Raw genomic sequence first — 14,216 nt, 5'->3', positions numbered from 1 at the left:
GGATGGCTGGAGGGATGGGTGGACGGACAGATGAATAGGTAGAGGAGTGGAGTTAAGAGCACCAACCCCTGGCTGGGGCTGACCCTTGAGTCTCAGCTCGGACTGCTCCGTTTCCCGGGTCTTAAACTTTGCCCTGTTTGGCAGTGTGAGGCTCACAGCTCTGCCAGCCCCTTGCCGCCACCCGGCCCACCCCCCAGAGGGCCCGGCAGTTACGTACGTAAGACCCGAACGCCGTGCCGCAGGGCCTGGACCCTGCCAGGCTCGATGGACATGTTGAATGAGCTGTGTTGGTCCCCAACTGCGCACACCTGGCCCTGCTCAGATGCCTGGCTGACCATGATGGTCAGCTTGTTGGCGATGATGGTGTTCAGGACGGAGATGACCACCATGGGGAACACGAAGGACATGAAGGTGTTAACCTGCAGGGAAAGAGCAGGACAGCCATCAGGCTGGCGTGCAGGGGACGCTGCCCTGGTGCCTGTCCCTCCGGCTGGGGGTCTGAGGCCCGGAGTATGGAAGGTGCTTGGTCTTTTGCGTCAGACTTGTAGACATACCCCCCACTTCCTGCCCGTTTCCCACCCACTCCTGGCTCAGAGAGCGGTCACGGAGTCTTTGCCATCTCAGGGAGCCACTCTGCATGGGGTTCAGCCTGTAGACAGTGTGGTGTGCCCTGGCCGTGGTGAAAGGCTGGGGCTCTCTGTTTCCAGCTCTGGACACGACATGTCATGGGTATATCCCTGAGCATGGCACTGCCCCTCCAGGAAGGCTGAGCCCAGCCTGTCACCCTGGATGCAGACAGCTCACGTCTGGACAGAAATGGAACGCCCTTCCCCTGCCCCCCCCCCCACCCCCCGCCTCTCCACGCATGAAAAGTGCTTCTTACTGGCCCCTCTAACTTCCGTGTCCTTTGCACTTGGGGAAATTGAGCCACAGACTGGGGCTGGACCTGTACAAGCCCGAGTCTGGCCTTGCCGGGACACCAGGCTGAGATGGACATTCGCAGCCACCTCGCAGGGGTGGCCCTGGTGGGCGGCGGGGAACGGGTCTCCCATGGAGCTGGACCTAACGCGGCCACCGCCTCCCAGGGCAGCAGCCTCGAGCGGTATAAATCCACGTGTGGCTTTTTATTCTTCCTGAGCGCTCCTGTTGTCTGACGCCCCTTGCTCCTCCACATGGCCTCGCCCTCAAGATGCCACAGCGGGTCTGTCCGTGGTCGGCTGCTCCGAATGTTCGTTTTGAACTTCACGTTCAGAAAAGCTTTTGGTTGTGCCTGGCTCTGGCGGGCAGCTGCAATCCCTCTGGGGACTTCTAGGGCGTCTGCGCCCAGGGTTCCCTGGGCCCCGGGCTGCACCCCTGCTACCTCCTAACTCAGTTTGCCCGCAGCCCTTGAGAGCAGAGCTAAGGGTCCTCCACGATACGCAGACATGGTGTCTGCACCTCTGTCCTGCTCATACAAGCAGGGGACTGGGGGACCAGTGGCCGCCAAGAAATGCCAGAGGTTCCCAGATGGGGACGTTGGCAGGTTTGCTCTGCGGCCCTCTTGGCGGTCAGGCGTCTGTCCAGAGCGGGGCAGGCTCACACGCCTGCTCTCTTGAGGGCGCTGGCTGAGGCCTCCAGAGGCCCTGCCCACCCACACAGTGTTCCAGAACCCACCTGGGAGATGGAGAGGGCCTCCAGGAGGCGGTGGCCGGAGGAGACCTCAGTGCCATCTGAACAAAGCTCTGCTAGACTAGGGTGAACGGGCCCTCGGGAGGGCCTCTCCCACACGCTGGCCCCAGTGCCCATCACTCACTGCCGGCCCGGGGCTCCTGACAGCCCCTCCACCAGGCACCCTTCTCCCCCACGTCCTCAGAGCTCGGGAGGCCCGACATGGGGCCCCATCCCAACTCCCTTGGTGAGGACGCTGCTGGCGTGCGGCGGGGCAGCTCCGGGAAGGCTTCTGAGGCTCCTGCTGGGCTGCGGGCTGGGCAGGGGTGCAGGGGGACGCTGTGTCTGGGCCCAGGAGACAAACTAATTCCCTGTGAGTCATCGCAGCCCGGTATTATTTAAACAGAACAAACGTATCCAACACAGATTTTAAATGTCAAAACATTTAAGATACCACACCTCGCTGAGCACAGGCAGTAGGGACCGCTGCCTCAGAGGGCCAGGTGGGGGCCACGGGCAGGGGCCAGGGCCCTGCCTGGTGGGTTAGGAGGTCTGGTGTGAGGCCCGCTGTGGTTCCCCTTGATCCTGAGGTCTGCAGCGAGGAGAGGGGGCCTCACCCCGCAGGCCCGCCCCGGTCAGAGGCTTGGGCCAGGCCTGACTTCCAGGGGCCGGAATGCCTCCCCTCGGCATCCCCCACCCCTGCAGCCTGGAGGTGGGCATAGATCTGGATTGCGGAGGCACTGGGGGGCACGCCTGGCTCTGGGGGCTTGCCTTCCCTTGTCAAAGCTCACAGCACGGACGGGGGCCCGAGGCGGCCTGCCCGCTGACAACGAGTGAACAGAAGCACCTCTATTAAGCCTGGTGCAGAGTCTCCGGGGACACTGTAAATGTCATCCCAGGAAGGCAAGGAGGCCAGGCGAGGGAAGCCAGGGCCTCCCCAGACAGGTAGGTGCAGGTGTGGACGCCGTGCCTGGTCTAGGCATTTGTCCCAACAAGACACAAGACTTGGGAACAGAGGCCGATGCTAAAATGCAAATCGAAACACGTCATCTAAGAATGGCCAGGAAAGCTCTAGAAAGGAAGAGCGATGGGTCAGTACCGGGCAGGGAGGCGGCAGCCTACCACCCACTTAGCAAATACTGACCCACGAGAGAGACTTGGTGCGAACACCCTGGCACAGGGGGAAGGGTGGACGCGGAGACCAGTGCAGTGGAGACGGGCAGAAATGGCGCCCAGTGAGGCAAAGCGTGGTGCTGGGTAAAGAGGGCACCATGTCAGGGAGAGGGGGCAGGAGGGTGGCAGCCTGCAAAGCCCGGAGACTGGACTCAGGGCCTGCTGTCTCCGCCCCCTTCCCCGGGCTCCTCCCTCTGCCTCCCTGCAACTGCCCACCCTCCAGGTCTGTCCAGTCGGCGCATCCCTAAAGCTCTAGGCGGGCCCTCCCTGGACAAATGCAGGCCGTTTCTGCAGCCCTGCACCGTTTACACGTATCTGGTGAGAGCCGACCCCAGGCCTCTTGTTCAGGAGGGACCTGGGGCAGGGGTGGGGGGAGATGCGGCGGGGGGCGGGGGGGGGGGCGCCGCCCGGCCTCGCTGGAGCTCCTACAGCCGCCGTCTGCAGCCACTGCTCCCAGCCTCTCAGTTTTTCTTCAGCAAAATCAACATTTCCTTATTCTCCTTAGGACAATCTGAATTGGTTCCCGAAACTTGTACCCTAACTCACGGAGATCCCACACCAAAAAGACAAAGCCAGGTGGAGCAAAGATTAAAACCTAGAAAGGAGAGCCACAAAACAGTACGAAACTGAGGGAATTTCAAAAATAAAGTTCAGGCACTGCTATTATAAAAAAAAAAAAGAATGATGGAAAAAAAATCAATTCTCTCAGCCGTCGGAGAAATTCCTGTCCTGCCTCGCCTCCAGACATTCCCGTAACCCCAGCCCCGGCCGTCCTGCCTCAGTCTCCCCGTGGACTGTGGCGGCTTCGAGCTGGACCCAAGAGGCCGGCAGGAAGCAGACTGCCCAGCGGGAGCCTCCAGAGGCCCAGGTCCTGGCTTTGTCAGCCCAGCACCTCCCTCCCAGAGCCTGTCCTCCGTCCCTGACGCGGTGGTTGAGCGCCCTCCCCCGTGGCCCTGACTGACCGCTGGGCGAGGTCTGGCCACAGCGGTCAGCCTGCTTCGGGGAGGTCAGGTCTTCTGAGCTCCAGGCCACAAGTTGAGCTGCCTCCCCGCCTCCCTCCGTCCCCTGCCTCTGGGCTCCGCAGCCCTGGCCGGAGCTGGAAACCCCTGAGGCAGGCAGGGCCTCCAGGAAGCAAGGGTTGGGGGTGGGGAGGGGAAAAGGGAGGGAGTGGGGGGTTTGACCTTGGCCTCAGACACCCCTGGTGGTGCGCTGGCTGGCTGGCTACGGCTTTGGGCGGTTCCAGAATGGCCTCTCAGCCTTAGCTTTCTCACTTCTGAAAGGGGGACAGTAAGAGTGCTCAGCTCAGGGCTGAGAGCACGGTCCATACTCAGTGGCGCCCAGGATGTTACTGGGGGACCCGCTTGGGGACGGAGCCAGGATGCTCTGAGGCGCTGTCACCGCCAGTCCTGTCCGAGGACTCGGGGCTGGTGTCTGCCCCCCAGCACTTGTAATCTCGTGAGGGAGGTGGAGCAGAACGTTAAGCAATAAAAAGGAGGTGTGCATCTAGGGACAGAGGTCTCCCTGGGAGGCAGGGCCGGCCCCCAGTCCCGGGGGGGCGCACACGGCAGGCCTGCCAGCCTCTGAGGGGCACCACCGTGGATGCGGGCAGCCCGGCCCGCCTCCAGGCCCTCGGTCAGCCAGGAAGGTTCTCCACTGAGACCCCTCTCCTTCCCCTTTCAAAGGGCCTCGTCTCACTCCTCCCTTCTTTTGTTCTGCACTGGGGCCTAAGCCTCTCTACTTAATCCCACATGTTTAGAGAGAGAGATGGCCCCCGGGCTCACACTGCTTCAAGGCTCAACTAGCAGCCTCCGGTGAGCGGAAAGGCACAAAGCAGGGTCAGGTCATTCGCAAAACCCAGAGGTTCGGCTTCTCGCCCAAACTCTCCACTGTAGAGACCGCTGGGGCCTCCTCGGTGCCTGGAAAGAGGACCCCCTCCCCAGCAGATGAGCAGCCCCAGCCCGGCCCAGGCTCACAGGGGTGGCCCCTGCCAACTTCCAGGTCAGACTCCAGTGGAAAGGAACGTCCCTCAGACCCAGCAAGTGTGGCCCACGACTCTCCACTGGGACAGCCACGGCTGCTGAGGGCGGGGACGGCCAAGTGGGTCATCCAGAGCCCTGGTGTGCCACCGTCCCTCAGCGCAGCCTCGCTCGAAAAGCAAAAATCCAGGAACAACACCATCTGGGCTGGTTGATAAGTTACGACGCGTCCACACCACGGGGCACCCTGTTGACATCGGGAATGAGGCGGACTGGATGCTCCAGGGTGACAGGTGAAAAAAGCAAGCACAGAGCGGCCAGGTGAAGTAAGGAGACAGCTCCATGCTGGCATCCCCAGGAGGGAAACCCAGCAGAGGCCGACATGGGCGGGGAGGGCCTGGGGAGCTGGGAGGCTCCTGTCATGTCCTCCTGGATCGAGGGCACAGGGATGGAATAAGGGCACACTTGGTCTGCTTCTCCTGCGTGTGTGTCCCTTGCCCTCTTGGTTGCATGAAAATCACACGTGTCACCCCGCCTCCTCAGGACTGGGAAGCGTGAGGGGCCTAAGGGACCAGATCTCAGCAGCTATGTCCCCATTCCGGGGTGGGGGGGGGCAAAGGTAAGAAGAGGGGCTTGCAAGGTGACACAGCCCAGGGTTTCCCATCCCTCGTCTGACAAGCACCCCGGCACTCTAGATGCTGCTGGGACCTGGAGTTCAAATATCTGCCACCCAGCAGGGACACGCAGACACGGACCAGTGTCTAGAAAACAAGACAGGGCACCACGGAGCTGCACATCGCTCTGTGGGTCAGTGCTGGCCACAGGCCTGGGTTTTGGTGGGACAGGTGGAGGACCAGGGCAGAGGACAAGGCACGTGACCTGGAGGGGCCATGCGAGTCATGGTTAGTGTTTCAAAGGCCAGCACGGGGAGGAGGGCCCCAGGCACTGGGTGCCGCCTGGGGCTTAGCTCGCCTGCTTCCGGCTGCAGGTGTCGGCCTATCCGACACAGCCCATCCCGCCACGACGGCCCTAATAGGCAGACTCTGGCTCAACGTAGAAAGGACATTTTGAGGGCCTCTAACTTCCCCTTTCACGATACATAGACTTTAGCTAAGCATGAGCGGGATGCTTTCCATGAGCCAGAGAGCATGCTCGGAGCCCTGCCTGCACTTCACTGAATACACATGTCAAATTAACAAGGCAGAAGCTGTCAGTATTCACACCTAATCGAAGAAGCAACCCAGACCCAGCTGTGAGCCCGGACCCAGTCTGACTCACAGCTGGAGTGCCCACCTCCCATGTCACGGGACGTCTTATAGGCAGGGAGCAGATGAAAGGAAGATGAAGCATCCATTTGTATGGGCAAGAGCCACACCAGGGTGAGGGACCTCATCCTCACACGGGAAGCTTCTCTGGGCATGTGGCTTGCCCTCAACTGCCCAGAGAGGATGCTGTTTTTGGGTAAGTGCAAATTAAAGAAAATTTTTTTTTTAAATTTTATTTTGGAGACAGAGAGTGAGCAGGGGAGGGGTAGAGAGAGAGGGAGACACAGAATCCGAAGCAGGCGCCAGGCTCTGAGCTGTCAGCACAGAGCCCCACGCGGGGCTCAAACTCACAAACTGTGAGATCGTGGCCTGAGCTGAAGTCAGACGCTTAAGTGACTGAGCCCCCCAGGTGCCCCGAGTGCAAAATTTTGAGAACAACTTCTAGTTCAAAGACCATGACTCCTTGGTGATCTCCCAGAGCTGAACCTCTGCATTTCTCTCCTTTGATCTCCCTTCAGCTCCACTCTGGTCCCCATGCTCCTCTCTGGCTTGAAACTTCTGGAAGAGGCTGGGCAAGTCACTGGGGACTCGGTGAGAGACGATGCTCCAGCCCAGGAGGCTGGGTGTTCAGCACCATGGACAGTGCCACCAAAGCTGATGGTGCCACTGGGGGCCTGGGGTGGGGAAGACCTGGGGTGGGGGTCAAGGAGTGGGGGGGGGGGGCAGGGGTGAGGGGCTGGTGTGGGGGAGGTGGGCTGGAGTCGGGGAGACCTGAGGTAGGGACCCCAAGCCAGCTAGGAGCAGGGGCCATCAGGAACACTCCACAGGTCTCTAGACCCTTCCTATCTTGATGAGAAGGGGGCGAGCACCCGTAACCTGTGTAGGAGGCACTTCCCCACGGCCCCGCCCGCTGCTCCTGCTGCCAGCAGCCCTGCACTGGGGAGGCAGTCTCCCTCCTGTAGTGTGGGAGCCACAGAGGCCACAGTCTGAGAGTGAACTTGAGAAACAGGAGCCCCTCTGGAGCCACATCCTGTCTGTTCCTGGCGGTGCTGCAGGGCTGGCACCAGCTGGGCTGCTGGGAGACCCTCAATCGGATTAGGAAAATCGCCTTCCCAGGACGCCTGCCCCTTCCTGAGGACTGGGGAGGCATCCTCCAGAAGGAGCAGGATGGCCGCTCCCCTGGGTCGCAGGCTGGAGGCGCACCGGGGGCCCGGCCTTGGCTGAGAGTTGGGGGACTCACGAGCCCCCGCGGCAGCTGGGGCGGCGAGCTGCCTCGTGGTTATGCCGGCACCTCTCAAAACCACACGGAAGCCATCCGTACGGTGCAGCAAGCTGTCGGGGGGGCGTGGGCCGAGGGCCTCTTTGCTGTGTTGTCAAATATCTGTTGGCTAACAAGCCCGTGAGAATGTTCAAATCAGTGGGACATCTGTTAAGTGGCAACAAACGGGCTTTAAAAATCTTTGACAAAGACCCGCGGCAGAGCAGCGAGCGGGTGTGTGGCAGTCTGACCCTGGGGCACGGCCCCCACTTTTGTGCCCGGTGGAAGGAGGGCAGGAACCTTAGTGGTCACCTAACGCACAGAAACCATGGCCCATGTGGCGTATGCCCGGCTCTTGTCCCTACCCGCCCCTCATGCTGTGATGGTGACCCTTTTCTTGGGGTGACAAAGTCCTTCTTGCAGGATGGCTTCCGGTGTGTAAGAATCGGCTCCTGCCAACCCCACCACGCAGGTTCGAGACCATCTGACCAGGTTTGCTAAGCCCTTTGTGTGCATTTTCCTAACGTGCAGGGAATTAATTCGACTCTGAGGGATTACGACCAACTCACGCAGCACAGAGCATTCTGGAGGTTTTGCGTGAGCCTTTGACAGAGTTCGAGGTGTCGGGGCTCTGCTCCATGCCAGGAAAACCTGGGGACCCGGTCTTGATCAAGACCCCAGGGTGAGGGGGGGCACACACAGATGTGGGGGGTGGGTTTCCAGGGAGTTTAGCAGATCCCTCGGCTGTGCCTGGGGAAGGGGTTCGGAGAGGCGGGGAGCTCACACACCGAGGGGCCGAGAGCGCGAGCAGGAGCACCGACTGCCTGTTGGCAACGCGGTCAGGAGAGCGGTGCAGGACCAGGGCTCGGCCTGGGGGCTGTCCCCACCTCGGTGCCATCGCCCGCCCTGTTCCCCGTGTTCCCGGCATCACAGGCAGATGGACGTGTGGCCCCACAATTGTGTTTCCTTGCCACGTAATTGTGTGTGCAGTTTAGCAAATATCCTGTTCCTTCCCAATTTCGAATTACTGTCCCCTTGGCCACTGTGCTCCGGAGGACATCTGCTCTGTACTCATCATCTCCGCTCCTCCCAATAGAATTAGTGCCCTTTCCCTGCTTTAGGTGAATCTGATTATGGTGGACCCAGAGCCGAGTGGCCGGTGTGAAGGAGGAGGGCCGGGGGCCACTCACACCCCAAGCCCAACTCGGCCCGAACGTGGCTCTGGTTTCTTCCCACGCTGACCAGCTCCTGGGCCCGGACGGGAGTCTGTGCCCTGACTTAATTCCCAGCGGTGACACCACATGCTCCCTCGGCCAGGCTTCCTCCGGGCCTCCTGTCCCCGGACGGCTGTGACCTCAGAAACGGTGGTGGGGTCCTCTGCCCCTGCTCCCGCCCAGCCCCACCCAGCGAGGGCCCTGGCTGTAGCTCTCAGCAAAGCGGGAAGGCCAGCAGGCGTGCCGCCCAGTTACCCCAAAGCGGGCCCCCGATGCCAGGAGCAGCCGAGAACTTCTTCCCTCCACCCCGAAGACACGGCGCGTGACGAGTGGGGCCCCACTCTGCTTTTCTCCTCTCCAGCCGCAGCAGACTCTGCCACAGCAGATAGCCCTGGCCAGTGGATTCGAGACTCGCGGTTCTCCGTGCATGAGTGCGCGAGAGAGGGTCGCGGTGGGGGCGAAGGGCCGCGCTTCCTGTTTCTAGATACTGGAGCGCAGAGCAAGGTGGGCCCGGATTGGGGTCTCGCCAGACGACTTGAGTGCGTCCGTTCCCAGGCTGGGCCTGTCTCCCGCCTATGAAGAGGGAGGTGGGCCGGTCCATCTTGAAGACCCCGGTCCTCGGGAATGAGGGCGGCCCGGGCCGGGCACTGCTCGAGGACACGCAACATACCCCTGGCCTCCGGCTCCTGTCCTTGGGCAGATGGCAGCTTGCTGGAGGGACTCCACTGCCCGCGGCCGTGGACGCCTGGCGCTGTTGGTGTTCTGAGCCCACGAGGGCAGAGGGCTGACCGGCTGTAGGGAAGCCTCGCTGTCCGGAGGGCCACGACTTCCCCAGTGTTCCACTCGTGGACCATCAGCTTTTCTTTTCTCTTGCGGGAGCTCAGTGGCAGCTGGGGCAGCTGAAGGGGACCGGGCTGTGTGACTCAGGCCTCCCCATGATTCGGGCTGTCACCTGGACACGGGCCCCGGGCGGCGGCTTCTTCCCAGCTCGGGAACCTCAGGCTTGAGCAGGGACATGTCCTGCCCTGGTGTCTCCTGTTGGAATATTCTGGCGCCTCCTGGCTGCGCCCTCCCTTCTGTCTACCCACGCCCTCCTGGGTTCACCAGCCCGTCGTCCTCTGTCCTCTGAATGCACCGGCACCTGGGCTCACCATCTGACCTTCAGAAGCATTTATTGAGCATCTGATGTACGCGGGGTGCTCTGCACAGACTGAGGTGAGTGTGGAGGACAGGTAAACACACACGACTCACGGTGGGCACGAGACACAGGCTGGTGGGGGGACAAGACGGGTAGGGCCTGGGAGCCAGGAGGGGCCCAGGCCCGGAGAGATGCCATGGTGGCCTGCGTTAGGGCGGTGCTCACGGGGATGGACACGGTGGGCCACCGAGGGAGGACCCAGCAGTGTCAGGCAGGAGGAGTCAGGGAGAAGCCAAGGGGGGGGGCCCATGAGACTCGGCCTCTCTGGTGAACCCGGGGGCTGCACCTCAGAGGCGTGTCTCCTGCTTTAACACCCCCCCACGCGGACATCTTGGCCGCTAATGTCCCCCCACACACACACACCGGTTAGAGGGTCCCCCTCGCTTTTTCCTCCAACAACCTGAGTCTCCTTCTCGTGCAAATGTCTCAGCAGAGATGCTTTCTCATCATCATCAGCCCGTCTGGGAAGACGCCTTTCCTCGGGAGCCGGGACATCCCCCCCCCCCCCCCAGCCCACGGCAACCCCCTGAGGCGCATGCCACGCGTTCGTGACACGCGACTGGCTCCGCTTCAGTAGGATCAGAGGAAGCCGCAGTGTGGGGCTCTCGGGCTGCCCTCCCGGCCGGGCCCGGGCAGGCGGGGAGATGTGGGCAGAGGCAGGCAGAGGGCGAGAACCATCCGTCTGCCCTGGGGAGCACGCGGGACGCCCCGACAGGCTGGGGCCACCGCGGGCCGGCGGGCCCGGTGCTGCCGACCCAGGTGAAGAGTGCAGCCTCGGGGGGTCCGGCTCCTTCAGGGCCGTCATCCGCTGCCCTGTCCACGCCGGCCCCTCCACGCCCAGCTGGGTTTTCCCCCCGACGGCTTTGCAACGGCCACTCAGAGGCGCTCGGAGGCCTCGCTCTCCGGGCGTGGACGCTTCCCGCTCCCGGTGGGCAAAGCGGCACCGGAAGGCGCCGACGTGGCCACCGTGCGGCAGTCAGCGCGTGAGGTCTCCGCTTCCCACGGTCGGTCTGCTGTCATTCCAGTGAGCTCGGCCGCCACGAGACAAAGTCCCACCAACACAGAGGCTGCGAGGCGAAACCCGCAGCCCAGCTGGGGGCGGAGTGGACACAGAGCCTTCCTACAACCGGGTAAACAACTTCGAGGCCGCCCTCTGGGCTGGGAGACGTCCGACCGATGGGCTGCTGTCCCTCGAGCCCCACGCCTGGTTCTGGCTCTCTGCACCTGCTCTGTCCCCCGACCGGCTGCTCCACACCCCCCTCAGTGGCCCACACCTTCGCGATCCCCAGGACCTCCCGGAGACCTGAGAGCCCGCCTTCCTAATCGTCGCGGGCAGCCTTGGCACTGAGGTGTCACCTTGGGGCCTTCACCCTAGGCCAAGAGGCAACTGTCACGGGTCCCTCCGCTAACAGGACCGCGCCACGGACTCTCAGCTCCCTGCCCGTGGAGGAGGGTCCTCAAAGACTGCTGATGGCTTCCCGCGCCCCTGGACGCGCTCGCCTTTCGCCATGTGGCTGGCCGTTGCTCCCACAGAGACGTGGGGCCTGCGGCCCAGCCCTTGCCTGTCCTGGCTCTGACCTGTGACACGCAGCGCAGTCCTGCCTTCCAAGCCGGGCCTCGTGCTTTCTGCTCCCAGAACGTGGCTGCCACAACGTGAGAAAACCCCGACTTGCCTCCTGGACAGCAAGGCCTAGGCAAGAGCCAGCACCAACCTGCAGACGGCGAATGAGGCCGTCTCAGACTCATCCAGGCCTGTGGGGCCACCAGATGACGGAAGCCACATAAGTGGCCCCAGCTGAGACCAGCTGAGCCGGCCCAAGTCCCACCCAAAGAATCACAAGCAATGTTACTGTTTGAGGCAACAAGTTTTGGACTGTTTTGTTGTGCAACAGAGGCCAGCTGACAGGGGAGAGAGAGAGAGAGGCAGAGAGAGAGTCAGAGAGAGGAAGAGAGAGAGAATCAGAGAGAGAGAGTCAGAGAGAGGGAGAGAGAGAGAGAGAGAGGGAGTGAGGGAGGGAGGGAGGGAGAGAGTCGGGGGAGGGAGAGAGAGTCAGAGAGAGGAAGAGAGAACCTTAAGCAGGCTCCACGCTCAGTGTAGAGGCTGATGTGGGGCTCGATCTCACAACCATGAGATCATGACTCCAGCCAAAATCAAGAGTTGGACACTTTGCCAACGGAGCCTGCCAGGCGCCCCAGGGTTTTTAAATTTCTCTGCCCCCCCCCCCCCCCCGCCCCACGACACTTTCCCTTTGGAGAGAAACACCCCTCGTGTAAGTAACATGCAACCCCCACCCCGGGCGCTGACAGGAAGTCCAAGAAGGCAGGGGGGTCGTGGTGCAGCTGACGGGGCTGTCCCACCCCAGAAACTGGGGGCTGGTCTTATAAAGACAGCTGAGGTGGCACCTGCCGTGTGCAGAGTCGGGGTCAGGGGTGTGAGGAGGGCGGAGGACAGTTTTCTTTCATTTGTGTTTCCTGCAAAGAGGCTCATCAGTGTCACCTACGGGTCCCACTTCTTGGAAAAGGAGCAGCGTGTAACGAAGCCTTGCAGGAGGAGAGCCGGCTCCTGGCTGGTGGGTGAAACTCAAGCGTGCAAACGGGTGTGGGCCCTGGGCAGCTGAGCCCAGAGTGGGACGGGTGGGCCTGGGTCCTTAGAGAGCTCTGCGGTGTGATGATGTCGACGTGGGATCCTCCCTTGATCCCCACTATCAGCAAACGCCGGTTCGTGCCTCGTGCGGCTTACGGTCACGTGCATTTGTGTGCCTGTCTGCGCACGGGTATAGGAGCGTTTCTGTGTGTGTGCACGTGTTGTGAATGTGTGCACGTGCACGTGTGCTCATGTGTTTCCGGGTGTGTGTGCATGTGTGCACACGTGTTTCTGGGCGTGAGTGTGGGTGCACTTGGCTTCCCCGTGTGTCCCTCTTTTGCTATCGGCTGGCACAGAACCCGGGAAGTCACTTTGACAAGGAAATGCCTCGTGACGGTGAGGGGCTTGGGGACCTCAGCCTCCTGCCTTCGTCCTGTTGCCCCCAGATTCTGAGCAGACCCCCTGCCCCCTGAACCGGAGGGGACACGTTTCAGGACAGGGTGTCCGCTCAGCTAACACACGGGCCCTCACGTTCACGCTTCTGCAGACGGCGACTGCAGCTCTGGGCAGTGCGCGGCCCTGGCAACTGGGCTCAGCGGCGAGGACGGTGCCGGAACACGGGCTCCGACTCTGGTGGGCAGACCAGACCCCCAGGAAACAGGGTTCGGTTGGAACCCCAGTTCTCGGGCGACCCCTTGGCCACTTGCCCTCCTGGGGGGGCTGCCCTCCTCCCCTCACGGCCTCACAGGGACGGAGGGAACCAGCAAACCCCACGGTCGGGCTCCGCCCCCTTCCTCCCGCACCTCTGACGCCAGCCCCGGGCACGCCGGCCTCACGCTGCCCAGAGGACGGAGATTCCGCCACAGAATGAAGGGCGTGTCCCCCCAAATTCATATGCAGTATTCTGGCTCCCAAGGATATGGTGTTAGGGGGTGAGGCCTTTGGGGCGATGAGGTCGCGTGGGCGCCCTGATAACAGAGACCCCAGAGAGCTCCTGCCCCCGCTTCCTCCATGTGAAGACACCGCAGCCGTCGTGACCCGGGACTCGGGCTCTCGTCGGACGCGGGATCTGCCGGTGCCCTCGGCTCGGACCTGCGGCCCCCACAGTTGAGAGGCACACGTGGCCGCTGTCTGGAAGCCCCCAGTCCCCGTCAGAGCGGCCAGAGCGGACGAGACAGCTGTCATCGGTTGTGAATCTTCCAGCAGCAATGGGGCAGGTCTCTGGGCCCGAGGCCTGGGCCACACCTGGGCCCGGGGGCCACTGGCCTCCGTGCAGGGTGGGGCCACCCGCTGGGCGCCACCCCTCCACCCGCGAAAGGCATTTCATCTCCTTCCTAGTAAGGTGCTCGTCACAGACACGGAATCGGCTCGCTTGTTACACGTGGAGCGTTTCTAGTAGGATCTGGGTCTTTGTCGGGGAGGGGGGCTCTGGCTGGACCACCAGCAGCCTCTGCGGAAAGCAAACGAGGCATTCCGTCTGTCCCCTGCCAGGGCGCCCACCTCTCCCGCCGCCACGCTTACGGCGATTTGCATAACTGAAGGGGGCTGGCCAGGGCGCAGGGCTGTCCGGAGCTCCAGGAGGGGACAGGCCGACCTCTCTGGCACAGACGGAGGCCAGGTGTCACCTGAGCACCAGGTAAGCATGCGGCGGGCTGGAGGGACAGCTTACCTTCCGTTTGGCCGGCGCATGGTCGTTTGTGATGGGACACGTGTTTGTGCTGTCTCCGCCAGTCGGCTGCGTGGGGGCACAGCCTGGCGCTCCAGCCACCGAAGCCCTTCCAGGGTGAACGGCAGGCAGAAGGGCACTGTCTCAGTGCCCTCGGGCTCCTGTGACCATGGCCACGGCCCGAGTGGCCGACAGACAGCAGAAATCTGTTTCTCGCAGCCCTGGAGGCGGGGGT

The 14,216-nt window shown here is 62.4% G+C and overlaps 1 protein-coding gene across 1 annotated transcript in view; it reads right to left on the bottom strand.

The window, feature by feature from the left end:
- The window catches only part of NTSR1 (neurotensin receptor 1), a 47,120-nt gene that overhangs the window by 6,725 nt on the left and 26,179 nt on the right, over window positions 1–14,216 (bottom strand). Inside the window, exon 2 of the mRNA XM_040459860.1 lies at window positions 218–419. Coding sequence (XP_040315794.1) covers window positions 218–419 — 202 coding nt within the window. The remainder of the gene's footprint in view (window positions 1–217; window positions 420–14,216) is intronic.

Source organism: Herpailurus yagouaroundi, unplaced genomic scaffold (genome assembly GCF_014898765.1).
Source record: "Herpailurus yagouaroundi ecotype Mexico unplaced genomic scaffold, PumYag 246, whole genome shotgun sequence".
Lineage (NCBI taxonomy): Eukaryota > Metazoa > Chordata > Mammalia > Carnivora > Felidae > Herpailurus > Herpailurus yagouaroundi.
This window is presented reverse-complemented; position numbering and strand designations above follow the sequence as displayed.